General features: G+C 40.3%; 2 protein-coding genes across 2 annotated transcripts; one reads left to right on the top strand and one right to left on the bottom strand.

Annotated features, from left to right (window-relative positions):
- The first annotated feature begins 2,920 nt into the window (after positions 1–2,920).
- Positions 2,921–15,225, top strand: npat (nuclear protein, ataxia-telangiectasia locus). The gene is made up of 18 exons (XM_061250136.1): positions 2,921–3,145; positions 3,626–3,744; positions 3,916–3,976; positions 4,067–4,145; positions 4,499–4,539; positions 4,754–5,008; positions 7,665–7,740; positions 8,116–8,248; positions 8,498–8,589; positions 9,864–9,948; positions 10,366–10,462; positions 10,939–11,043; positions 11,121–12,476; positions 12,678–12,790; positions 12,887–12,974; positions 13,186–13,231; positions 13,330–14,734; positions 14,888–15,225. The coding sequence occupies exons 1-18, from the start codon at positions 3,109–3,111 to the stop codon at positions 14,966–14,968; spliced, it is 4,269 nt and encodes a 1,422-aa protein (XP_061106120.1). The 5' UTR covers positions 2,921–3,108; the 3' UTR covers positions 14,969–15,225.
- A 2,837-nt stretch (positions 15,226–18,062) lies between these two features.
- acat1 (acetyl-CoA acetyltransferase 1) lies at positions 18,063–24,114 on the bottom strand. The gene is made up of 12 exons (XM_061248621.1): positions 23,949–24,114; positions 23,432–23,479; positions 23,142–23,259; positions 22,047–22,142; positions 21,409–21,509; positions 20,910–21,053; positions 20,054–20,204; positions 19,884–19,979; positions 19,668–19,781; positions 19,342–19,406; positions 18,509–18,666; positions 18,063–18,413 (listed from the first exon to the last, which is right to left on the bottom strand). Exons 1-12 carry the CDS (start codon positions 24,000–24,002, stop codon positions 18,293–18,295), a joined length of 1,266 nt encoding a protein of 421 aa, XP_061104605.1. The 5' UTR covers positions 24,003–24,114; the 3' UTR covers positions 18,063–18,292.
- Positions 24,115–27,140: the final 3,026 nt, after the last annotated feature.

Below are 27,140 nucleotides of genomic sequence, written 5' to 3'. Positions count from 1 at the left end.
CCCTTACAGTCAACTTTCCATGAATATGCTTTCATACAGCACTCTGCAAACAGCCAGCCCTTTCAGCAATGACCTTCTGTGGCTTACCCTTCTTGTGGAGGGTGTCAATGAGCAGTCTTCTCCATGATTGCCCGACCAAGTATTGAATGCGTAAATAAACATACTTTTCAGAAGGGCCACATTTCTGTATTATAAATCCTTTTTTTGATGTAATATTTTGAGATACTGGATTTTTTATTTTCATGAGCTTTATTACACACTTTATGTGTAATGAATCTAGTGTCAGCTTCTGTGTTTTCTGTTTCTTGATTTTCTGTCCAAGTCCCTAGCGTTTTCACCTCTTGTTTCCCTCTGTGACCACCATATCTGTTTTCTGCTCCATTCACTCTCATTCATTTATTTCACCTGTTCCTTATCTGTTCCCCAGTTCACACATCAGATTTTTGCTTCTTCTTGTTATTGGTGGCATATATTCTGCTTCTGTTTCTGTGGTCTGTTTCATTTGCTCAACACTAGTTGATCATACCCTGTATCCTTCTAACCTCCTGTACCCTGTGCCTTCACAAATTTAAGCTTGTATTGTTGCATGTCTGATGTCTTTAGGCAGAATTCCTCCTTACCCAAAACCATTTTAATTTTCATATTGACACTAAAAAACATGTCAGGGTGCATGTGCCTGAGCATTTCAAATGTGTTGCTGGCTGCTGTATATAAGGCTCTGTTTGTGTGTTGTTTCCCTCAGGGATTGTTTCATCCATATGTCCGCTGGTATCTTTGTTGTTGTATGTAGACCATTTTAAAAAATGTATCAGCTTTTCCTTGTAGCCTTCTTCTTTGTGTGCTTTTTCACTGTCCTCTTGTTTTTAACAACTGCACGCCTAATGCTCGAGACTCTCCATTTTTTAAACTTTGACCTGTTAGAGACACGCTCCCCTGGAGGTCTTTTCTGTCTACATTGTGTCATCACCATGAGCCCTGATCCACCCTGGCCATTCACGCTCAAATGACTTGTCACATTGGTGACCACATCCTTCGCTATGTTCTTAGCTGCTGAGGCCAAATGGGGTCTGGCTATGTTCAAACCTTTCTTTAGTAGCGGTAAAGCATTTTGGAATAAACATAGAAAAATACCACCCAGACCACTACCATACATAACACCCACCACTAAAGCCTGGCAACCCATTACCTGCTTGTGTTGTATAATAATCTACATATCTGTGCGGGTCTTTGTGTAGACCCTAGTCATCTTTTACTTGTGATAATGGTGCTTCACCCACCCACTTGACCAGAGCCAGCTTTTCCCCCTTTCCCCTTTCTGGAACGAAGTTTTATGGACTGATGCGAGCAAGACTAACCTTGACGAATGTGATGGAAAAAAGTGTAAAGTTTTGGCCAAGTCAATTACCAGGCCTTAACCCAATTCAGCATCACAAAAGAAGAATGCAACAGTTTGCTGATGTCAATGGGTCACAGGCTTGGTGCAGTTATTGCAAGCAAGAGATATGCTCCCAAATATGTGTTATTTACTTCCATTTACTTAAATACTCTCTGTTCCAATACTTTTGCTCAACTAAAATTTGGGTGGTCTGATACCAAAGGTGCTATGCTATAAGTAGTTTAACACATCTAGGTGTAAATACCAGGAAATAAAAGCTGAAACTCTGAACTCTTGTCTTGTGTTCTTTTTATCTCAACCCAAAATGTATTCAATGTATTGCAAAAACAAAGGAATTGGCCTTGTTGTTCCAATACAATTGGAGGAGAATGTAAATGCTGGTGCACTTCTAGGTGCATTTATTTCAGAACTGATTTAGAATACATGTGTGATGGCTACATTAGCCCACACAAAATATGCACATAGCTTGCTCTGCTAAATCATACCATCCTTGTATAATAATGTTATAATGATCCATCCATCCATCCATTATCTGAACCCGCTTATCCTGAACAGGGTCACAGGGGGGCTGGAGCCTATCCCAGCATACATTGGGCGAAAGGCAGGAATACACCCTGGACAGGTCGCCAGTCCATCAATGTTATAATGATGATAGACATAATAATAATAATAATAATAATAATAATAATAATAATAATAATAATAATAATAATTAATGAAAATTGTATTTACAATTGTATATAGAACTTTCCAAGAACCCGAATACTTTGCACAATCTGGGGGGAAATTACTATACTATGGTGAATAACAATTACATTCTGATTATTTTTATTTATTCTTTATTTAAACAGAGAGAATTTATTGAGAAGTGTTTAATTTGCCCTGCTAACAAAAATCAGTAGAAGCAGTAAAATACGACAGAATATTGTTCTTTAAAATAGAACTTTACATTTAAAAATAGAAACTAATACAATTTAAAAGTAAAACCAATCAAATCAATATACAAATTCTACAAAATAAGTGATCTTCTGAGATCTGTACAGTTGTCTGAACATCTATTTTCATAGCTGCTACTATTAGTTCAGATATACACTATGCAGCATACTTATATAATTAGGCAGTGATTACCTCTTTTAGTTTCTTTTACAGAGCATGAATTTCTAGAAAGTAACAAGACACATAATTGGTACATTTGAAGTACATATAGCAACAAAATACTTCTAGAAATTAATCAACTATTTAAGTCCTGCGTTCCTCTGAAAATAATAAGTTTGGTTGTTGATTCGAAGAGAATATTTGATCGAATTCTCAGCAGCCTGCCCAGTGATACATGTTGTTTGTACTAGTTGCTTTGCCATCCATTATGAAATTATCTTTCACTTTAAACGTAGTTTCTGGGTTGAATAAACCTTAGCCTCCGCTGAAGTCTGATAGCAAGTGATCTTGCAATCAATGTATTAAGTGCATTGAAAAGCTCTTAAAAACTACATTGTCCATACTGCACGTCTCCATGTGGTTCGACCAGTTCCGGGTAAAATGTAATGAATTTCCGCGCCATTTTTGTGGATGTTGAAAGCTTGGTTCAAGAAGATGTACTAAAACAAACAGAAGCGTACAGTTTAGTTGAATATACAGCTATATAATTGCACCGCGTTATGCGTAAGAAAATGTACAAGTAGTATAACATTTTAAACCCACCCAACGAGTTAGTTATGTTGCTTCCATCTGACATTGCAAGGCTTGTTTTGGGTAAGCCCTATTGAAAACCTCACTTTGTTGATCTCGACAGTATAACGTTAGCTGTAACTTTATGGTCACAGTTTGTAATCTGAGTTATTATGAGTAGTTAGTTAGCTAGGCTAGTTATGTGTGCTTATAATGTGGGGTAGTTAACTATAGCATTTTCTTTATAGATCCTCTGTTACTTGATACATAGCCATGTCGTGCTAACGTAACGTTAGCTGTACGTTGCTCCAAGTTTCGTAACGTCCGCTCCGTGTTTAGTTATTGTTTACCAACTCCATAGGTGATGGGAAGTTAACATTAACGTTAGCTACAAATAGTCTAACGTTAGCTGTGCCTTTTGACGTTCGTTTTGACTGGCATTGGCTAGTTTATTGTCGGCTGGGCTGACGGCTAGCTTTCCAGCAATGATTCTGCATTTGCAGTGCGGTGTTTGAATGCGTGACACACTAATTAATAGTTTTTTTGTTAATTAAAATTTATAAGGATATCTGCAACAAGAGGGGCTACGTGCCGCAACGAAGGCATTTATTCTCGAGAGCCCGAATTTGAAGGAGTATGCGGAACACACCACAGACGATGGCGCTATTCCGGCTTGTGTCTTTGTGAGTATGGGGATACTTTCAATGAATGCATCTAATGTTTTTGAAATTACGTTTCCCCATTTATAAAAGCTCATGCTCCTACGAATGTTTTACACATTAATAGTAACATTACACTTTCCAAACCTATTTTACTAAGCGACTGTGCCTAATTATTCTAACGTTTATTTGCAGTCGTTGTTTGGGAAAAACTTGACGACAATTTTGAATGAATATGTTGCTGTCAAAGCGAAGGGTAAGTGTTATCAGTTTAAACGATGTGAAGGCATTACTTGTGTATTTTAATTCTGTCTTTTAATCGTCACTGTATTTAACTTCTCCCAAGAATCATGTCAGGAGACGCAATTGCCAGCAATGATGACATCCCTGTGGAAAAAGTTAGATTTCACTCTGAATCAAATCAAGTAAGCCAGTAATATATAAATATGTAACAACTGCACTGCATATGTTATAGCTTGCATGTTTTTGCAAATTGTCTTGGCACTTGTATTCACAGTTGTAGAAATGATGTCAGTAGTGTGGTTGCTGCTGAGTACTAGCAGTAATACTTTGATTGCCCATGGTTGTTTCAAACCGACTGGATTATCAGAAGGCAATATAAAACAAGACATAAATTAAGACATTTGCAAGGAATTTGATTTTGTCACTGCAAAAAAACAAGACTTGAGGGAATCTGTGTTATTTATTATCACTAAATGTTTTGAAAGCTTATTTTTTCCAGTACTCTGTTTGACATGCTTTATTTGGCCCAAAACAGATCTATGCAAAACTCTCCTGCTGTTTACCAGAATCAGAGACGTAAGTAGCTAATTTTATTTCTCAGGCATGCTGGCAAAGTTAAGGAAGTTCACAACATATATACATAATTAAAGTCCTTCTTGTGCTGTGCAGCGAGGTATCACGTGCTGTACATATAACACTTTATAATGTACGCCGCTCTCAGTGATACCTCTGTGATGATATGCCCTGCCCCATTTTTCATGTATCCCTCCTGTTTTTATTTTGACTGCAGTCCGCACACGGAACGGGATCATGAATATGAGGGGGCAGAGATCACTGACGTCTTGCTCCCAATCCCCAAGCACGGCACTTATCTCAGTCCCACCACCGACTGCACATTACGACACCAGCCCTCTGGCCAACCCCCAGGGCATGCTGGGACATTCCACGCCTGTCTGTTACAGCTCTTTGCAGACGAGGCCCTCCCCACTGAGCGTCAGTCAACCTCAGATTCAGGACTTAGGCCGGCTTGTGATCAATATGAACAGTAAGAACAGACACTAAATATTTTAATTTATGTTGGTGACAGTTAAGTGACGCTCCCAATGTTAATTTGGAGAGCTTTATGGTTTAAAGGCAGACAGCACATTTGTCATCTCTAAGTTGATTGTTGATTTTAAAATTGACATGGGTGCATGTGAAGGCTATTAATGAACACAACCACAGCTATATATAATTATTCATTATATATAATTAAATTATCCATCTTAATAACTTTATAGGTCATGTGGCAGCATTCACTTCCTGAAAATATACTTGTAATATTCTCAAGTCAGTTACAGTCTGTATTTTACTAAGTTTGGCGGCAATAAGCAAACAACTAACATTAGGCAGCCAATTCTGGCTAATTGTCAAGCATTACCTGGCATGCTCTTAGCACTCAAGTTTGTCACCCATCCAGTCTGGAGAGTGTGTTGGCTAAGGTACAATAGGTAAGCTTTTTGTGTTAAAACATTGTTGCAAGACCATTGTAAATCTCTTCCTATTATTGAAAAAGGCTCTCTGACATGTTGTCTGTGTTTATAGTTCTTGATGGACCGACAGCTCTACAATAATTCTGGCTCTAGCTCTAATGGCTCCAATTGCAACAGCCAATGGTGTGTGTGCGTGTGCGCGTGTGTGTGTGGGCGGGCTTATTCTTAAACATGCACAAGCATAAACCTTGCCCTTCAACAATTAGCTGAGTCTACCAGCAAGCAATCCTCAGATCCTACATATCCTGTGGTTGAAGCAAAGAAAATGATGACAAATCTTGGGGCGTGTTTTTATAAACCTACATTTGTCTGAAATTGGTTAGCTAAAGTTAATGCTTCAAAAAGACAAAAATATAAATAGTGTTGTGTAGCACAACAGTCAACATTTTATGGTTATCATGGTCAGCTTTCCAGTGCATGAGAACCTTGAGCGGGCGAGCAAGGGGGGTTTCAATGTCTGCGCGTGGAAACCTGGGGGTGGGATAAACAGTGTTGTGGTTTGAGCGTGTTTGTTGCGGCAATTCCTCTCTTGACCCTTAGAAGTCTGAAATGACCTATTGTACCTTTAATGATGTTATAGGCTATGCAGCAGGATTCATTTGGCAAAATGTATTCAGAATATTGCAAGGATTCTAGTCTACTCGTTTTGCATAGTTTGGTGATGGCACATCTGCGTTAGCTTTTTAAAAGGAATAATCGAGCAGGGTAATTAAAACCAATTCATATTTAGCAAACAAATAAGTCAGATTGTGTCCTTTTGACAATGTTTTAAATTTTCAAACAATTAGCTGTAGTTTAGGGGAAAAAAAGAAAAATTATCTGGTTGTCCGCTGCTTGAGGTGTTGGTAGAATGGTAGAATCTCCTGAAAATATAAGCAGTGACGTTAGTACTCTGCAGTAGGATCCAGCTATCACGGCCAGCCAGCTGACAAAACAAAATTTTGTTTGCTCATAACACAGCAGCTACTTAATGTTACTGAATGCTGGCCAGCCACTTGATTAATGTTAGCCACCAAGGTTAATGCCTCGCAAACCCAGCTCACCACTGTAATAGCTAATCGTCTCTTCTTACCCCCCTCCTCCTCCTATTATATCATAGAGCATATGACCGCAGGACACATCTCTTACTGTATAACAGCCAAGCCTCTGATGTTATTAAAACAATAAATTATTTGTATAATAAAACTTTTAAAATAATGGATACGAAGCCCCAGAGATGACATCACTGTCTTATACTGAAGCATTACAACTTCTTAAGTCTTGAAAGTTTCATACAGTTGTCTTACCTTAAATTATTTTTTAAATGCTTGAATGGTCTAGCACCAGATACACTAGTAAATTAATCTGTGGATTGGGGTGGAACAGGATTACCAGGAGTGTAACTAGTGGTAACTGTAAAATTAGACATTGCAGGACCACTTTTGGGCAGTCAAAAGCTATCACTAATATAAGGGATTTTAGTGTGAAGGTCAAATGCAGAGCTGTTCATATTTTTAGTCATCATATCAAGTTAGCTTGTTAAGTACTTATCTACCACCTTTTATTTGTAATGTATAACATGCATGTATCCTTTTTTTTTGATGTGTGTGTGTGTGTGTGTGTATTTATCTATGTTTAAGTGTGTATTTCTTAACATCTTCCATTTAACACTTTGTCTTATTTTTAAGATTTCTTTTCATAAAGAAAGCCTAACTAGGGACGGGAGTTGGAAACTAGGATTAGCTATAATCTCTGTATGCAGAACATCAGCTATATGAACCTGGTGTAAACTGGCAGTAATGATGCTATGTCTCGTCATTGTCCCTACGCAAATAAACATGAAATAGATAATAAAAGAAATGAGTTCAGTGTATTGGACACATGCATTTCAGATACAGAACAGAAAGGAAAAAAGGCCACGCCCAGAAGTGGCAGTTTTTAGAATAACAAATACAAGTAGATGGGCAAAGTACTGGACAGTGAACACTGACACAAAATTCTGCATAGTACACCTTTAAATGTTAATTTGTCTTCAGTCAACCTTTTTTGAATCATATAGCTTGGTAAGAATTTGAGCATTTTTGTGTTATGATGACATGTAATGTAATTTGTGCAGCTATAGGAATGAATTTTGTAGTGGATGGAAGTGAATAAGGAACGTTTTTAGGCTGGTTTCATTTCTCTTTACAGGAGAATCACCTTTGCATATTGTTCTTCCTGACCGAAGAATAAACTCTGGACCATTGTCCCCAGGACGCAGGAAATGGTGACCAGTTACTAATATTAATACCATATCCATGCATGGCAAGGTTCTGATGATACTTTAAAGTCCTGAAAAGCTATGGCTTGGAAAGTAACCTTTCTTGGGCAGTGACCTTTTCTGTAAATAATGTTGTTTTTTTACTGTGAGAAAAATGCATTTGTCTTTCTGTCAATCTTTCTTGTTTTGTGTTTTAATTTCCGAGCATTTAGTGTGCTAATGTGAATGGCTATTTAGCCTTGATGCAAGCATGAACCAGCATGCTGAATAGTATTTATATCTGTCTCAGAAGCTATAGCAACTATTTTTGTAGCCTCCTAGCAGGCTGGTTATATTGGCCAATTATGCTGCTGTGGTGTGGACTGTGCGGTTTTGTTACAGTGACTCACCAAGGAGGCGTGGTGGAGGTCTTTGTGTTCAGTCTGGCACTGGACGGGCTGCTGCGCCCTCTTGTGGCCAAATCCCTGACCAGCAGAATGAGGCTCTCCAAGAAGGTGTTGCAGAAAACTTCCCTGTGAGTTGAGTGTCAAAAAAGGCAATCCATTTTTCCCTGGAAGAATGACGATGTTAAACGTTTCATTTTGTGATGTAAATACAGCCAATGGAATCTGTGACTGGAGATGATTTATAGCACTATAAAATGATTGTGTAATGAAATGAAACTTGATTGTCAAGGAGTGATCATTTTATTATTTCATGATTCGGGGGGGAAATAATGTCATGTTTGTTCTTATTGAGTTAGTCACATTTGCTTGTTTTTCAGCAAATGGTTATTGAAAATGCTCGTGAAAAGATACTGAATGACAAGTCTTTGCAAGAAAAGCTGGCTGAAAACATCAATAAAATCTTGGGAAGGTAAAGTAACCTTTAGGTTTAGTTACTGTAGCAACACGTAAAACGCACACTTCCTCCGCTGCCCGCAGTTCGTTTTTTTTTGCAGTGTCTATGCATTTCACCCACTAATTATTAAAATATAGCGGAACTGGTTGACTAGCTTTGGGCTACTGCCTGAGGTAATGCTGGACGTCCCCCTTTTTCCCAGGACACTGGCCACCACTACATTGGCTTTTATTTAAATGTTACACAAGTTTATGACCCAAACAATATTAGTAGCCTAGAAATCACTGTATTTATTGATATTTATTATTCAGTTAATTTCTTGATTGATAATCAAAAAAGACATTGCTAACAGTTTGAAAGTAATTTTCTCTTTAAAGGAACGGTTACTGAATGCTTTTTCTACATCCAACGGTACTCCACTGTTTTTTTTTGCCCCCACATAAAAAAATTACTTGGTCCTCTGTTATAAGAATGAAATGGATAGATAGAAATGTCAAAAAAAAAAAAAGACTAGAATACACATTTTGTGGAAATGGAAAAATCTATTTTGGATGAATGTGTTCACCTTGCTCCTTCACTTTTAGAAAAGAAATCCATTATCTTGGCTTTTCTTTTGTCCATGATCTGTCAAGAGAGAGAAATTGTCCTGACCAATTAAAATGGTCACTTTTTTGGGGGGGGGGTACTGTGGGAATGTAAGAAAATCAGATGAGCAAAATGAATAGTTTGCAGTATGATTATAATTCAATTAAGACTTTGAGATTGTTATCCGGTAATCTCTTTGGAGTCTCTCAGTAGTAGCACCTGAGACAAGTCTTCTTTGTTTTCCACGGGTTTTGCATCTTCAGGAACAGTATTTCACCTATTGGCAGGAAGCGCAAATTATAGCCATAAATGCATGTTTCATTTGGGGGGGGAGGGTGGTGCCAGTAGGAGAAAACATTAAAACGGCCTTTGTAAAACATTTTAATGGCAGAGGAAAACCCCTGAATATTGAGCATATCAAACCTCATTTTAAAGATACTTTTTGGATTTTAAATGCTTGCTCTCCCGCATTCGTGATACAGCGTTCTGTGCTTGTGTTGAGCCTCTGACAGATCTCTAGCTTGTTGCCTGTCTGCAAATTTTAATATTTGGCAGGAATGTTGCACTTGATACAACGGTTTATGTTCTTATTTAATATGAAGAGATTACGGATTGACACTTTAAATATGTTTTAATTCTCATGTAGTTGTCATGGCAGCCGTGTTTATGAATATTTAATTATTTTTTATTTATTCTTGTTCTAGCGACATTAATCCACAGTCCTCTAAACAAGTGGCATGTAGCACTGTGGTGCCGGATCAGTCCATTGATGAAATACTGGGCCTTCAGGTATGACTATTGTTCTTATTTTCACCAGAAATTGTGTTTGATGTAATGCTACATATTGGTGGCGTTTACATTTTCAAGATCGGATATTAATTTGTCATAAGGAGAGTACACCCCCCTTTTAGGAAGGATGTAAAACCTTGCTATCACTAGTCAATTGCCCAGATCAGTGTTCACTGTTGAAGCTTTTTATTCTTTGTTATCATTCAATGCCCATGAAGTAGAATCAGCCACACAAAATAAGATGTATTTCTGATACTATTTTTGCTGCTTGAAAGCATGTGACTGCAGATTTCTGTCATGGCCAGAACTTGAACATAAAGAACAGGGAGTTCTATACAGCAATTTGGAGGATGTTTGATTAAAGCTTGTACGTTTTTTATATATATACATTTGGATTTTTTTTTCACTGCCCTTCAGGGAGAGATCCACATGTCTGATGATGCCATCCGAGATATTTTGGAGCAGACTGAGTCTGATCCTGCTTTCCAGGCCCTCTTTGACCTGTTTGATTATGGTATGCAACATGAGACAGTTTGAAGTTTGTTGTGTCTTTAAACTGTATGGTAGCGGATTTCTCCAAATGCTAGACTGCCTATTTTGAAACAGATCTAAAAGCGATTTATTTAAATATATTATTTATTGTAGATTTATTTTTTATTCATATTTTTTCTGTTTGTTTTTTTTTTTTTTTTTTACTTGTTCAGTTCAATTATTTCGAGTTCCACTGTCAATGCATGTTGTTCTCAAAGTCAATGAGTAACCGTGTTAAATAATCATGATCTCAATATTGACCAAAATACTAGATTTTTGCCATAATCGAGCAGCACTGTGGTTTCAAAACACATTTCAAAAGCCCATGGAAAGTCAATGGCGGTCAGAGGCACTTGGTCCATATTTTCTCTACAGTCCATGGGTGAAACATTTGTTTTTGAAATGTGCTAACCATGAAGTGTGCAAACCAGTGTTAATCTCTGTTTTCTGTAAACAAAGGGAAAAACAAAGACTGTGAAGGAGAAAGTCAGTTTGATACCAGCCTCAAGAATACCATGCAGGAAAGTGATGAAGCTGACTCTTCCTCTCAAACTGGCGATCCAGGTAGGGGCCTTTATACATTCCGATGCTGAAGGCATATCAGCTTTTATCCATTTCTGACTTATCATTTCTGACTTAAGGTACAAGCCAAGAAGAACCAACATCCGGGGCAGAAACAAGTTCTAGGATCCTTAGGACCAGGAGCACACAAGACCACAAAAGCAAGAAAACTAGAAAAACAGCACACCCTGTCTCAAATGTATCAAAGAGTAGCCCTACACTGGATAAAAGCGGAAGTTACCACACAAAAGCAGGAGCAGCTGAAACCACGGCTGTAGTGGGTAGTGACAGGAAGTCTGCCAATGTTCAGTGTAAAGCACGGAGCAGCCTTAGCAAGGACTCTCTTTCCACAGCAGTACAAGACATGCCCAGCTCTGTGCTTTCTGAGGAGGATGTCCGCATGGAATTTGATGAGGCAGCAGAGACTACAGTGTTGCCTGCTTGTCCAGTCCAGTCTTCGGATCTACAAACAGATGACCAAGAGGGCCCACATACCTCTGTTGGGGAAAATGCTAACCTCTCAGTAAGCACCATTGCACCTGTTTTGGCATCAACTGCTGCTTGTGCTCAGAAGCCACCAGGAGCTGAACAGAGCCCAAGATTAGCCGGAGGGCAGGCTTTGGGATTCCAAGTTGAAGTTCCTCAGTTTGACAGTACAGCTAAAACCCTTAGAGCTCAGCCACATCTTTCTCCCATTCCATCTCAGCCTGTTTCTGAACAAAGGCCCCATCAGCTCAATATTGCTGGGCCCAGACACTTCCCCACTCATCCTGACAGTCAAGAAATAAACTCTGTAGCTGTGCCCTTGGGGACAACTGCTACTGAAGCTCCATCAATGCATGTCCATTCCACATCTGCACCCAACACACCACTCAAAGAACCTGACCCCAGCAAAATAGTATCTTTAAAGATCATAGTGAGTGACGAAGCAGACAACCAATCCAGCGACTTGGCCTTGAGCCAGGCAGTGTCGAGCATCACAGGGGAGAGACTCCCCACCATTATTCTCTCCTCCCCTGGCAAGTCCCCTGCCAAGGCTCCACCAGCGGGCACCTCCTCCATCACACAAGAGGAGACAGTCCAGGCTGTCTGCTGCCTACAGGGGGCAGACCTCAACCCTCTCGCAGGAAAAATCGGGGAGGCAGTGATGGGATTGCCAGGCCTTGCCATTGAGGAGAACGCGCAGCTGTCTCTTGCTGGCGACGTGCCACAGGAAGCTGGGTATATCCAGCTTGTGCCTGGTGCCACCTCGTACGGAAGCTCAAACAACTACTACATTGTGGCCGACCCAGCAGTTGTCAACCAGCCGTCGAAGCTAATGGTTCTTCCTGGGTGCCCCCCGCTGGGGCAGGCGTCCCCTGCGTCACGTGTGCTGACAACCCCGCCCCGCCCGGTGATCTCCGTGGCACAGGACGTCTCCCAGGCCTACTCATCTGGTACAAATCCCGACCAGTTTCACTCATTATAGCTTTATTTAGAACTTATGTCCCATTGATTGCCAAGTTTTATTATCTCATGAAATGGTATTAATAATGTTATGCTCAGTGTCATTACCATTATTGACGGATACATTTGACGATTCTGCAACTACTTGCAACTGGTTCTTTTTTCCTTCTAATTCTTAAAAATCTTTTCAGGCTCAACACTCTTCATATCGTCTCCATCTCAGCCCATGCTGCAAAGCATGATGGTCCCAGTATCAGTTGTTGGTCAAAGCAATGTTGGAAAGTTCACTGTTGTCCAAAATCAGGTAAACATTCAAACTAACTGTTGGTGTGTTCAATCATAGTTGTCTTAAAGTTTGACTAATCTAATTGCATCTAATTGCCATCTAATGATTTTCTAGCTATTGCACGTGACTACTCCAGCTGTGAAAACCCCAGGAAAGGTTAAATCTAAGCCTAAACTGGCACCCAAGGAACGAGCAGTTTCAGGTGAGGCAGGAATGATGTCAGTGGTGCATTCCAGGTGGAAATGAAAATCAGGACTATATCATTCACAGTGAGAAGAGTTGATGGGCTCAAATTGAAGTACACTGATAAGATTGGGTTACATATTAGTCTCTAACAGTTTTAGTATGGAATGTTTCAAAATACGGTGAGCTTTGGCTTTTGAGAGATTAATTCGAATATCTCCCCCCTCCAGGGAAAACTAATCCGATGGATGTATGCACAAAGACCCTGGACCCAAAGTAAGTTGAATTGCATATTGGGCCATTTGCCTCCTGTTTTCTGTCATCTGTGTTGTTTTATATCAGTGTTTTTCTCCTCTACTATACCTCATTTCCAGTTCACAGGGCTTACTAATCACTCCGAAGCCACATACTGTAAAGCCGGCGGACTCATCCCAACCCTTGGAGACTGCAGGACAGCAACAGCCTCCAGAGGATGCTTCAGCAGGCCACACCCCAGCACCCTCTTCCAGCCCCCGCCCTCACCGCAGGGTGCTGTGCTTTGATGTGTCAGCTGACAACCCTAACCCTGCTCAGGCAGAAAAGACACTTTTGCCCCCTAAGGGTCCGGCCTGCAGGCCTGCAGCCCCCATTTCAGCCTCCTGTGGCCAGCCGTCTCAAAAAGAAACTCCCAGGGGCCAGTCACCCGGTACCTCCAAACTCAGGGCCATACAGCCAGCCATTCTGCGAGGCAGCAGGACTGTAGATGGGAAAACGAGAGCTGATGTGGCAAAAGATGCAGAGAAGAAAAAGCCTTTAGAGGCCCCCAAGGAGAAAAGAGCTGTCCCATCCAGTAGTGCCTCAGAGCAGGGGACAAAAACTGAAAGTACGAGCACCAATAAAGATGCTGCTCCACCAGAACCTGCCAAACGGAAGTCAGAATGCAGGAGGAAATCCCACCAATCGGAGAAGAAGGAAGACGAGGGATCCGGGTCCACCCAAAACATCAAATCTGCTGCCCCTGGTCAGAGAATGACATCAAAATTCACAGGTTCCAAAACGCTACCTGAAGAGAGCAGCAAAGCAGAGAAGAGTGAAAGTGTGCACAAGTGCAAGGAGGCATGGCCAGAGAGGAGGTGCTCCTCTCAGCCCCCTCTCCACATCACAGCCAACAAGGAGAATGAAGTGGAGCAGAGCAGAGGTGAGAAGCCCCCGCCGGGCACTGTGCCACAAGAGGAATCGGGTTCTGCTGCCATCAGTTTAGCACCCCCCGCTATGCAGGGTGGTTCCTGCAGAGCTCCAAGCATGACCAGCCCCCTCACCAAACAGGCAGCAGAAATGCTGCAGGACATACAAGGGCAAAACCCTACAGCTACTCCCACCAAGAAATTGGCCTTAGGGTCTCCCAGGTTGCCTCTGCCCAGAACCCCCGGGTCCGGTTGTCACCCAGAGGAGCCAACCGACTCTTTGAGAACCCCAATCCGTCAGAGGCCAGGTCGGGACGGTGAAGGCATTCCTCGACACCTCCCGCCACCAGCCACCCCGGACATCCCCACCTGCAGTCCTGCCAGCGAGACTGGGAGCGAGAGTAGCATCAACATGGCCGCCCACACATTGATGATCCTGTCCCGCGCCGCCATAGCGAGGACAGGCACGCCATTGAAGGACAGCGTACGCCAGCAGGGGGTGGTAAGCCCTGCGACCTCCAAGAGCAAGAAACGAAAGCTGGCTGACCCAGTGGCAAGCCCCACCTCGAAGAAAGAGACGCAGCACTCCGGGTCAGCAGCAAGTAAGAAGGCCAAGGTGAGTCTTATGTGTCTACATAAAAGCCCCCCACCCCCCATCCGCACACACACATAATGTGGGTCGTTTGGGGTGTGTCTTCCATAATTTGTAGTTAAGCAGATCTGTTGCTCTACAGTGCAATTTAAGTGATTGTCAATTTTGTTCATGTAGAAACAGAAGAAGATGCTGGATTCTTTCCCTGATAACCTGGATGTGGACAAGTTCCTATCATCACTGCATTATGATGAGTGAGGCAGGTTGGAAGGGAGGACACAATTTATTGTGAATGATCCCAGCCAAGGATTACCATAGCCCAGGCTGCATACTGTGGTGGCCCAGAGATGGACTTATGACATGAGCATTCAATCCAGATTCAACTTGGAATGTATCACCGCACAGAAATGCATTTTTCTTTATTCATAAAGGAGAGGGTTTTATTGTCTCATGAAATAAACCATTTTTTTGGTTTGTATTTTATACTGTCATTACACCTATGGTTCTTGCATTTCTTTCCGTCTCTGGTCTTGGATATTTAGAGTCTCAGAAAACCGGGCTGAATCCCTGATAGTCCTTCAGCAAAGCATTCAACCTTTTATTCGCGTCAGTCCATATTTAACAATTGATGTCTGCTGCTGCAAAAACCCAAAATAATGTAATTATTTAATTAATAATTGATGTCATTGAGAGTCAGTGACTTGGCAGGATGTTTTATTTTTTTGGAAAACGTGTGTAACTGCACGATTATATTAAGCAGAATTTATTCTAAAATGTTTTATGAGCAGCATTAACTCTGGTTGGGAGCATAATTATGAATGAATACAACAGTTATCAGTTACATTCAAACTGCTTGTTTCTTTTGTTCCTTTGACATTTTTTGGCCAAATTAGTTTGGTTTATACGTTTGTCTTCACTGTCTTGTCCCTGAATTTTACATGCACATGACAGGAATTAAAATCTCCTGGGTATTTGTCCTACTTGTAGGTACAGTTTTAATGAAAAAGAAACATGAGTAAATTTTTATATTTTTGTAGTCTGTCCTATAACAGAAGTACAGTCCTTGGTAATTGGTGGATCATGTTCAGCGTACAATCATAAACATTTTATGGCTTCTTTAGCTACAGAATTCCCGCTGTCCAGTGTTGTGACCTCCGTGATTGAATCGTTTTCCAAGGCATACATTGAAACTAGTGACTGAGGGTAGTTTTAAAAGAAAATGGAAAAGTGACACATTTCGTTTGCTCCACTCTAGCAAAGAAACAGTTGAAATAAAACAATAGGTGAAAGTGCAGATTTTCAGATTTAATTTGGTTTTTATGTCAATATTGGGTGAACATATAGGAATTACAGAACTTTTTATACATAGTCCCTGCAATTTTAGGGGGGCAAAGGTAATTGGGCAAATGAATACAAACTGAAAATCATAATATTCAGTATTTTGGTGCAATTTGACTGACTGAAGCCTATGACCCATAGACATCAGCGAATGCTGGGTTCCTTCCCTGGTGATGCTCTGCCAGGCCTCTTCAGCTTCTGCTTGTTTTGGGGGCCATTTGCCTTCAGTCTGGTCTTCAGCAAGTGAAATGGATGCTCAGTTGGATTGAGGTCAGGTTATCAATCCACAGAACATACTCAGATCCAAGTAAATGCATCAGAACTGATTGGATGATGCGTCATCATGCAGGAGGCCAATGATCCAAAAGATAAAGCCAAAGAAAACTAGGCTTTTTTTGGGCCAAAAAGTAGAAGGGTTTTCTTGCCCTTCTACTTTTTGGCCCAAAAAAAGCCTCGTTTTCTTTGGCTTTATCTTTTGGATCATTGGCCTCCTGCATGATGACGCATCATCCAATCAGTTCTGATGCATTTACTTGGATCTGAGTTGACATACTGACTTTGGCATAGCTATACATGCCCAAGCCATAACACTACTGCCACCATATTTGACAGATGAGGCGGTATTCTGTGGATCATGAGCCATTCCTTTTTTTCCTTGCACACTTTGCTCTTTCCATCACTCTATTACAGGTTGATCATCTCATCTGGTGTTTTGCATCTTCTGGTGAACTGTAGTTCAACTGAGGTTGTACTGGCATGGTCTCTTGATGGTCATTTGACATCTATGCCTATCCTGGAGAGTTCTTGATCTGTTGAATAGTTATGAATTGATCTTTCTTCTTCATTCAAAGGATTCTTATTTAATCCACGACATGTTCTGTGGCCAACCAGGGGCTCATTCCAATCCTTTTTCTCCTTTTCCCTTTACTTTTCTCTCTTTCTTTCCCCTAGTTCCACCCATCGGGAGAGGCTAGGAAAATATGAAAGAGTGAGAAGTAAAGGTGGGAATAGAGAACATTAATTAGATTAATAGAATGCCTATTCTCCTTCAAACGTCAGCTCCGAGCCAGTTACAGATGTAGCAGAAGAGGTCAATCATTTATGACAGGCTTTCTGAAAAAGAAATACTCCTGTTTTCTTGCTCAAAGGAAAGATTGGGAGTTCGTAACTTCTAGGAACATTTAAGGGGTTGGAATGTCCTTAAAGATGGCGGACCTCGATCAATTTCCAGGTCAGGAGCAAAATAAGCTCACTTGCCATAGCTTAGCTCACCAGTGTATTCCTGCTTCATAATGTACCATTATGGCTACGATTCTTGTACTGTTCACTCAATATCTATGCAAAAAACCCCAGATTAAAGCTAATAGTCTGCATCATTGTCATTGTTGTTTAATAGGCAATGAGCCGGAGTAGAGCCAAAACAGAAAGTCACAATCCAAATACTTGGATTGCACAATCTAGTTAGCAGCATTCATTTAAGTATAGCCAGAAAACTTTCAATTGAAAAGATTGATCCACATGACTACCATTTGTAATTTTAGGATACAATCAAATTACCACTATGACTACCACTATGAAACTTGCCAGTACTCAAGAGCAAGAATGTCAATGGTTCAAGTTCAACAACAAAACTACATTAACCCCTGGCATCTGGCAGCCCTCACCCATTTGTGCACCGTACTAATTTAAGGCTTTATAACCTCAGATGAGCATCAGATACTTGAAAAATGGGTTCAATGAAGCAAAACGCTTGTACCACTGATAATACTAACTTAATTTATTTTCATAATTCAGGTATAAAGTGCTACAAATACAGAAAAAGTAGGGGGGGAATGCAAAAGGTTTGCAATTAGTTACAAATTATAATATTCTATACATTTTCTGAGTAATAAATACTGTATTTACTAAGGAAAATGTAAGCAGTGTACCCGTGTCCCTTAGTGTTTCCAGTCTTTCCAAATCTAACCAGAATGGCTAAATTGTACATAAATAATAAAATTATGAAATATGTTCGTACTTTACTTGCATGGATACGTTTATTTTTGTTTGAAAAGTAACATGAGCCACAGTTGAGGAAGAGAATATTAGTCTGTAACAGGAACCAGTTGAACTGTAACAAAAGTTGATCACTGCAAATTTATGCAAATAATGTTTGGTTATGGCAATCTGCATGATTTATATTAAACACTCCAACATGCAGGCTGTGAACATTTCATCTGGATAACCCAACATAAAGAAACCATTCTAGCATTTCTGGATTAGAATTGAAGATGCTCCGCCTCCTCCATTGCAAATCCCTGCAAGTCCATACTCTCCTGGTTTCAGGTTATGCACCATGTGGCCAACAATTCTCGTCCCAGACATTCTGGAAAGAAGGGCAAGGATGGAAGACAGGATTTAGTTTAGATTTTTATAAAATGGGTTCCCTTGAATACAAGGTCTTGTTTACAGCGTGCTTACCCAATGGGGTGTCCAAGGGACACTGCTCCGCCATTGATATTAACTTTGTTGGAGTCGATGTCCAGCATCTTGACGTTGGCCAAAACCACAACACTGAAAGCTTCATTGATCTCCCACATTGCAACATCCTCCTTCTTCAGGCCAGTGGCCTCAAATATCTTAGCAAAAGGACGTGTTATTATTATTTATCTGCACTTATGCAATATCATTGTTGTTTAAAATAGGCAGTTAAATATAATGTATTTTCATTTACCCAGAGTACTATCTATCAATCCAGATAGTTTTGCTGAAATTAGCAATTTGTGGATATAATTACACTTACTCATGGATATTTGCATGGTTTTATCAAACTACTACACACCAAAGTATGCTAACTATATGCATGCAAACAGTAGAGTACATCCATGCAAATTCTAAAATTAAGATTTTAAAACCATGTTGATATTGTGCCCCAGAGTACTGGCATGCTTTGGTTTAGACCGCATGGATTTACACCGTTGGCGTACTTTCATGGAAGGTTTTTGATAAAACCATGCACAAGGTCTGTGACTGTTCGAGAGTAACTAGCATTCCTTTAGATTTGGAAAGACATTGCTGCTGAGTTTTTCCAAATCCAAATGAGTCAAAAGTATTATCAGGGAGAGCTAGATATCTCAAAAAACCTGTCAAATCTCTGCAAAACTATCTGGATGGATAGTTGGCACTCTGGTGAGTGGAAACCACTTTATTTTATTTGAGTTAACTGCCACATTAAATTATTGTTAGTAAGGATGCAATTGCTATCGGAATCTCAGGGTTGCGAGTATCCAAAAACATCATCCAAATAAACTCACCTTGGGTACAGAATAGGCTGGAGCGATTGGGAAATCAATGGGTGCAACAGCTGCATCTGCAAAAGCTGGCATTTGGAACAATGGCAGATAAACAACCAAATAAAAATGCTTGATTTGTCAAAAAGTTTGTACTGCATTATTATGCAACTTGGTTCAAAGCATGCTTATCACATCACATGATCCCACACAATATAGAACAAATAGACAAGGAAAAGAAACTGGGTTAAGGGAGGTGAAAGTGCAACCAATTGCAACTACGTAACACAAAGTCATAACATTGGGTAACATTGTGCAATTAGTGTTGGTCGAGGGGTGAAAGGTCATACCAACTATCTTAGCTAGTGGAGTGACGTTCAGTCTCTTGGCTGCATCAGCTGTCATCAGAACTAGGGCAGCTGCCCCGTCATTCAAAGTACTGGCATTGGCTGCTGTCACTGTGCCTGCGTGTCAGACAAAAAAGTAAAACTGGGCTCCCTGAAATTTTAATAAAATAGAGCAATTTTGGAACCATACAATACAGGTGTACAGATAAAGAGACTTGCCATTTTCTTTCTGGAAGACAGTCCTCAGTTTAGGCACTTTGCTGAAATCAACTCGTCTCCATTCCTCATCCTCGTTAACAACAACGTCAGGCTTTCCTACAAGGCAGCAAAATGATAGCAATGAGTGTCATATTTCACAAAAGGAATTAAACACAAAATATGCCAGTTACCTTTCTGTGGGATGTGAACTGGGACAATCTCTTTAGCAAGCAGTCCAGACTCCCATGCTGCTCTGCTTCGGGTGTAAGAGTTGATGGCGTAGGCATCTTGCTCCTCCCTGGAAATGTTGCTGTTCTTTGCTGTATTTTCTGCACAGTTACCCTTTTGTGTAGAAAAAACACAATGCACTGTGAATGAATTCTAAAGACAACTCTGGTTCACCTGTTCCATCACAAGTTATTCCCTCCACCCCAATTAGATCACACTTAAACACCTATTAAATGTCCCCCATGCCATTACACAATACACTGCCACTTTATGAATCAGGAGGACCACTACTTAGGGCTAGGCCTATTACTTCATAATTGTGTGTTTGAGGATTGGCATGGGTAACCATAATCTATTATAATAATTATGCATAATAATAAAAAATTGTAAAACGTTTTTTTAAATGTACACTTTTACTGTCCTATAAATACATTACATATAAACACCACACAATCCCTAAAAAACCCAATTTGCCTTGCAACAGACTGCTCTCACTGAAGTTTACCCTGCTCCATTAATGTTGCCCAACCCATTCTCGGACTAAGGCAAGCTTTGGTGATTTCAGCTGGCCATTACATGATAGGTATTGTTAAAATGCTGTTGTATATAAGCTTTCTATTTAAAAAAAACAACTAATATTTACAACACTTACCCTACCACTACTCAATATGCACCTGACCCTCTCATTCTGGATTCTGTTAAATGTTCATTTCTAATTTGATACTGGTTGTAATTGGCTAGCAGTAAAAAACAATTATCAGATCAACAGCTAACATTATTCCCAGGGCAGCATCCTGAACTGCAAGCGCATTCACATACCATGTGAAACTTGTTGTAGACATCGGTGAGCCCATCCTTCACAATAAGATCCTCCATCTTCACCCCTCCATATGGGGGAGTCTCCCTGGCCATGATGTAAGGGACATTGGACATGCTCTCCATTCCTCCTGCCACCATGACATCCTGCCACAGAAAGAGGAGCACAACAAAATGATTTTACAACTGGTGAGACGATTTTGAGCCTGGCACACACAAAACAATTCTTGAAAGGTCAGTATACTATTAGTCAGTGACATGTTTCCACTAGAGCATTGCACACAAAATGGGACTGACTGAAGTTCTGAAACTGGGGAATCTGCACAATATGTGTAGTCTTGGTTAGTTGCCGTTTTTGCTACAGAAAAAACCTGACTATTAAGTACGTATGTGGTCCAATTAGACACACCCAAAACCCAAATATAAGGAAAATATTGGCCAATGAAAACAAGCAGTTGTAGTAAGGCGAAAGGTCCCATTGGTAAAGCAAGCTGGATCTAACCTGATGCCCACACATCAGACTCTGAGCTGCCAGCATGATAGACTTCATCCCTGAGGCACACACTTTGTTGATGGTGGTTGCTGGAGTGGAGATGGGTAGCCCTGAAAAACACAAGAAACCCGCATTACCATATGAAAGGCAGGTAACATCAAACCAAATAGGAAATCTGATTGATCAAGCACCTGCAGTATCCCCAAGCTATGCATGATATTTACCAATTACCAGCTTTTGGACTTCAGTGGAGTGGAGTGTACAGAACAAATGGATGGAAGATGTGTTTTAGGAGAGAGCTCTCTGGTCTCTGAAATTAACAGAGGACTTTGCAGCAATGGGATGGTCATGCATATACATGACATACATCATTTCAAATTTGGAGAAATATAACTTCTTGTAATAATTTAATGTATTATTCCAAATGTGATTTTTATTTGTAGGTATGCCCACTCATAAAACCTGGTGAAAGGTCTAAATCAACATTTTTTGCTAACACAAGAGACCCAAAGGGTAATGGAAAAGTTCTGGAATGTACTTCTGGAAGAGAGTACATATTTGTTGTGCTTTCCAAGGTCCATACTTTGCCAGAGTGTAATCGAATAGTGTTGGACTGAGGCATAGAAACAAGCACCACAGGGCATTACCTGCTCCAAGGAGGGCTTGTCGGGTAGGTGCCTGTCCTTCACCTGCTTGCAACACGTTTCCCATATACACCTCCTTCACCTCCTCTGGAGGAATGCCTGGTCCATGTAAACAGGGAACACATCTTTTACAGAACTGTGTCTGCTAAATTCTTTAACACATTCAACCACACTATGTTTAATTTGAAAAAACACAACAGCACTCTTGCACTGTGTGCACATAGAACTCTTGCATGTCAACCTTAACTTAAACTCAGCTGTACATTGCACACTACACCTTATATTACACTTGTCACACTACTAATTGCTTACTGCTTTTAATTAATTCATTCATTTATTTTTATTTATGCTTCTATACACTCACCGAGCACTTTTAGGTATTTATTATAAAAAATTTTAATAAAATGATTACTGCTGTAGCCTATTACATTATTACATTATTGGCATTTGGCAAACGCTCTTATCCAGCCTATCCACTTAGAGTTATGATGCGTTGTGTGTTCAGATATATTTTTTTCTTGTTTTTTTGCACCATTCTTTGCAAACTCTAGAGACGAGTGTGTGTGAAAATACCACCTAACCCCTAAAAAAATGCTCCTGATGAGCTGGTTGATGCCTTGGCAGCCAATTGCTGTTGGTGTGTGTGTGTATGAATGGGTGAATGAGAAGCATAAATTGTAAAAGCGCTTTGGATAAAGGCGCTATATAAATGCAGACATTTACCATTTACATGAACTAAAGCTCCTGACCCATATCCAACTACATTATTGTATGCATTGCACTGCTGCCACACAATTGGCTGATTTGATAATTGCGTGAATAAGTAGACATAATGCAAAAATCTCCCTAATAAGTGCTCAGGGAGTGTATACTTTAGGAGTGAGGTGTATTGGTTACAAAAAATAAGCAATACAAGCAAAAAGCAATACAATCTTGGCAGGCCAGGATGCTCTCCTAATTATTTAAGTTGCTAATTTATATAAGGTGATGAGCACCATATTTTTAGCAACATGAAGGCAAATGGATTAACTAAACGGACTCACACTCAACAAGGCAAGACTAGCACCAACAGCGGAAAAATAACCAACTGTTGCTTACCTGCTTGTTCGATGGCACCTTTAATTGCAATGGAGCCAAGCTTTGTCGCAGATAATGTGGAAAGGCTTCCTTTGTATGACCCCATTGGGGTTCGTACGGCACTGACGATGACCACTTCCTTAAATGCATGTTAAAGGGGGTTAATTAAATCTGTTTAACGTTGTTTAATTGTAGACAAATTGACAAGCCGGCCACGCTATTAATAGCCACCACCAAGTTAAATATATTATGCTTCAAATTAAACTAAATACAAATATAAAATAATTTCAAATATTAAACGTTTTACTTACATTTAAAGTGGGACGAGATGCGTAGGTCCTAGACAGGTACTTAAGTGTCTGCAAGGGCAAGTGTAATTATTAGGCTCCAACTGCAAACAAGAACGAAGCACTGAATTCTATAGTATGAAGGAAGGCACCGTTTCACGTCTGCCAACGACACAACTAAATTAACGTTATTATATTGAATTCTTCGAAGAGTATCCGGGAAAGTTTTCAGTAGAAGCCATTGAAAGAAATATGATCGCTGACTTACATAAAGATAGTTCGTGTTCTATTAGGATGTCTGTTCACTATCTGAATAAATACAGCGAATATTCACGACTTTCTTAAACGTCTTTAGCATGGCTGACAAGTTTTCAAATATTGTCCGTGGAAAAAGACAATAATGAGATGGATTGGTTTAAACTTGATGCAGCATGCGAACCTAAGCGAGGGTAAAAATGGTTACTACCTAGCTCGCTGAATATGCTAAAATCGCATGTTTGCCACAAGATACCCGTGCAAAAAAATTGCATGCCCTACTCACCAAAAAACGTCTGCAAAGTTGGCTACGCATGGTTAAAAGGCCACTGGAAGACATTATGCGCGTACAAAGGGCTTTCAAAACAGCTATTTCACCTTCAGCTTTCCACAGCTGCCAACACCTCTAGCGTGAGGTTAAACGATTGTGTTCTGCCGTCATAATAGAGCAGTGCATTGTGGACAATGTAGTATCTTCTCGAAAGCCAGTGTTATATGCCGTTTTTCTGCCATTTTAAATGATATTATGTTAAAACGTTAATATAAATATTTTACATTACATTCTACATTTCTATTAAATATGGCATTGATATAATTTTACATTTTGATATTATTTCATCTGATGCTCAGACAGGAGAGCTACACAGATCTGATAAGTGAATCTAGCATTCCAAAAAAAAGGATCATACATCAAAACATGGGGAGGTGGGCTCTGCCAGTGCCTTATATATATATATCTCGATGGCCAGTGCCCGCGGAGCTACGGAGTCTACAAAAAATAAATAAATAAATAAATAAATAAAACTGGGCGCTCGTTGCAAAGTAATATATTTCAAACTCTCAAGTTTTGCCCCGTATTTAATCAAAATAATCTCAACAGAAAAAAGTGTGACAGTGCTCCTTTTAATGCATTTCATCTTGTATCACAAAACATTTTATTGGTTGTGTAAGATTGCAATGTCTACCCATGGTTAATTTTCATAGAACCTGTAACATTTATTGAATCAATGCAAACATGAAATAATGTCTAATAGTACATGTTGGAAGTAAAGAGAATTACAAACCCGAAAAAGAGATGCAAAACACATTGTGCACCCCTAGGGTACCTTTACTTTCAACCCACTCCTGTGTTACTTTCGTATTTGTGTTAAACTCATATATCCTAGAATGAAAATTAGACTTGATAATAGTGAAGGATGTGTGCAAGTTGTGTGTCATAAAATATGGGATCTCTATCTCTATTAATTTTGGAGTAAATGGGATTTTTTACATTTTACGTTTTCTGTCTTTTGGCAGACACTTTTAATCCAAAGTGCATAGGTTCTTCACAAGTTAAAGCATCACATCCATAACTAGTAAAATACACATGAAGTGTTGTCCTAAACATATAGTCATCATAAGTGCAAATTTCTTTTCTTTTTTTTTTGGGTTAGACAAGAGGGATAGGGATATCAGAAAGGGGGGCGGGGGGAATCAGGAGGGAGGACTAAGGTACAGTTTGAAAAGGTGTGTTTTTAGTCTGCGTCGATATAGGGGGAGGGATTCTGTTGTCCTGACAGTGGTAGGCAAGTCATTCCACCTCTGAGGAACCAGAATGGAAAACAGGCGTGAACGTGCAGCTCGACCGCCAGGTGCTCATAGAGAGGGAACCATAAGGCGACCAGAGCCAGCAGTGGAGTGGTCTAGCTAGGGAGTAGGGAGTGATTAAGGATTGTCTGTAAGGTGGGGCAGTCCCCTTAGCAGCCTGAAATGCCAACATTTCATGCCCATATTTGCATGATTTTATGCATTCCACTGCTGCCACATGATTGGCTGATTAGATAGATAATCGCATGAAGTAAGTGTACAGGTGTACCAAATAAAGTGCTCAGTGAGTGTATAAGCTTGTTTGAATAAAAATAGTAATTATGAGAGACTAGAATTGGCTGTATAAAATCAGGACAAACAAAATTGTACAAGTTTTTGGATACATCACGGTGACCTCATACTGTCCTATTTAAAACGAAAAAAAATCTATATCCACGGACCTTTTTCAAAGCAGACAAGAGACAATATTTGCTAACTTGGACATACTGTTTAAACGGATACTATCTAGATGAAAACATTACCACAGCAATGATATCATGCTTCATTGCAGAATACTTTTCCTAGCTTTTATTTATTATCCACTTTCTGTCACCCTCCACTGGCTGCCTATTGCTGCGTACATCCGCTTTAAGGTGCAAGTGTTGGCATTCCAGGCTGCTAAGATGACTGCCCCACTGTACATCCAGAATTGAATTGCCTACACCCCAGCAAGATTCCGGTCTGCCGCCTTTCCCTCCCTCAGTATCCCTCTTGTATACCCTATATAATAAAAGAAAAAAAAACAAAAAAAACACACATTGTTGTACCATTGTTTTTGGTTATAAATACTAAATATTAATTACTAAAACATACACAGATGGCATTCCTGGCACCAAACCATTTTAATTGAGTCCAGGCATTACCCAGACAAGTTATTTCTTGTTATTACTGAATGTAGTGGAAGGTTCTGGAATATTCTTTGTCACGTTACTTTCAGGAGTTTGTAGAAAGGGCCAGGAACATGAACACCTAGTTAGTTTGGAAATTAAATTTTACGTACAGCAGTTACTTGATGAGAGAAGTCTTCTGGTGTAATGTAATATATACTGCTCAGCTTGGAGATTGGAGAGTAAACTGAAGCTGTGGCTGGATGCATGATGTTCAGTGAACACACATGCAAATCTGGGCTCACTCAAAGACTATTATACCTACAGGAATAGTGCACATTTTACTTTGACGTAACATAAGAATCATGCCAAACACACATTCTGTCATGTCTGTGCCATTTTTGCCATCTGTGTTTCTCTGTTCTCCGTGTTCTGGCCAAGTCCCTAGTGTTTTTCACCTCCTGTTTCCCTCTGTGATCACTGTAGTCTGTTTTCTGTTTCATTCCCCCTCATTCATTCAGTCTCTTGTCATTCATTTCACCTGTTGTCTCATTGTCTGTTTGTTAGTGTTCTATATATACCTGTTTAGTTTGTTCAGGGCTAGTTCATTTTTCTGTGATTCTGTTCCCTACCCCGGTTCAACGCCTCACAGCAAGGAGGTCCTGGGTTCGAATCCCCGTCGGCCGGGGCCTCTCTGTGCGGAGTTTGCATGTTCTCCCCGTGTCTGCGTGGGTTTCCTCCGGGTACTCCGGTTTCCTCCCACAGTCCAAAGACATGCACGTTAGGCTGATTGGAGAGTCTAAATTGCCCGTAGGTATGAGTGTGTGAGTGAATGGTGTGTGGGCCCTGAGATAGACTGGCGACCTGTCCAGGGTGTATTCCTGCCTTCCGCCCAATGTATGCTGGGATAGGCTCCAGCCCCCCTGCGACCCTGATCAGGATAAGCGGGTTCAGGTAATGGATGGATGGATGGACCCCGGTTCAAGCCTCCTCTTCCCCGTGCATTTGTACCTGTTACATTCGGT

The sequence above is a fragment of the Conger conger genome, chromosome 7, assembly GCF_963514075.1.
Source record: "Conger conger chromosome 7, fConCon1.1, whole genome shotgun sequence".
NCBI classification, from domain to species: Eukaryota; Metazoa; Chordata; class Actinopteri; order Anguilliformes; family Congridae; genus Conger; species Conger conger.
The sequence above is the reverse complement of the archived record's forward strand: the minus strand, read 5'-3'. Positions and strand labels throughout refer to the sequence as shown.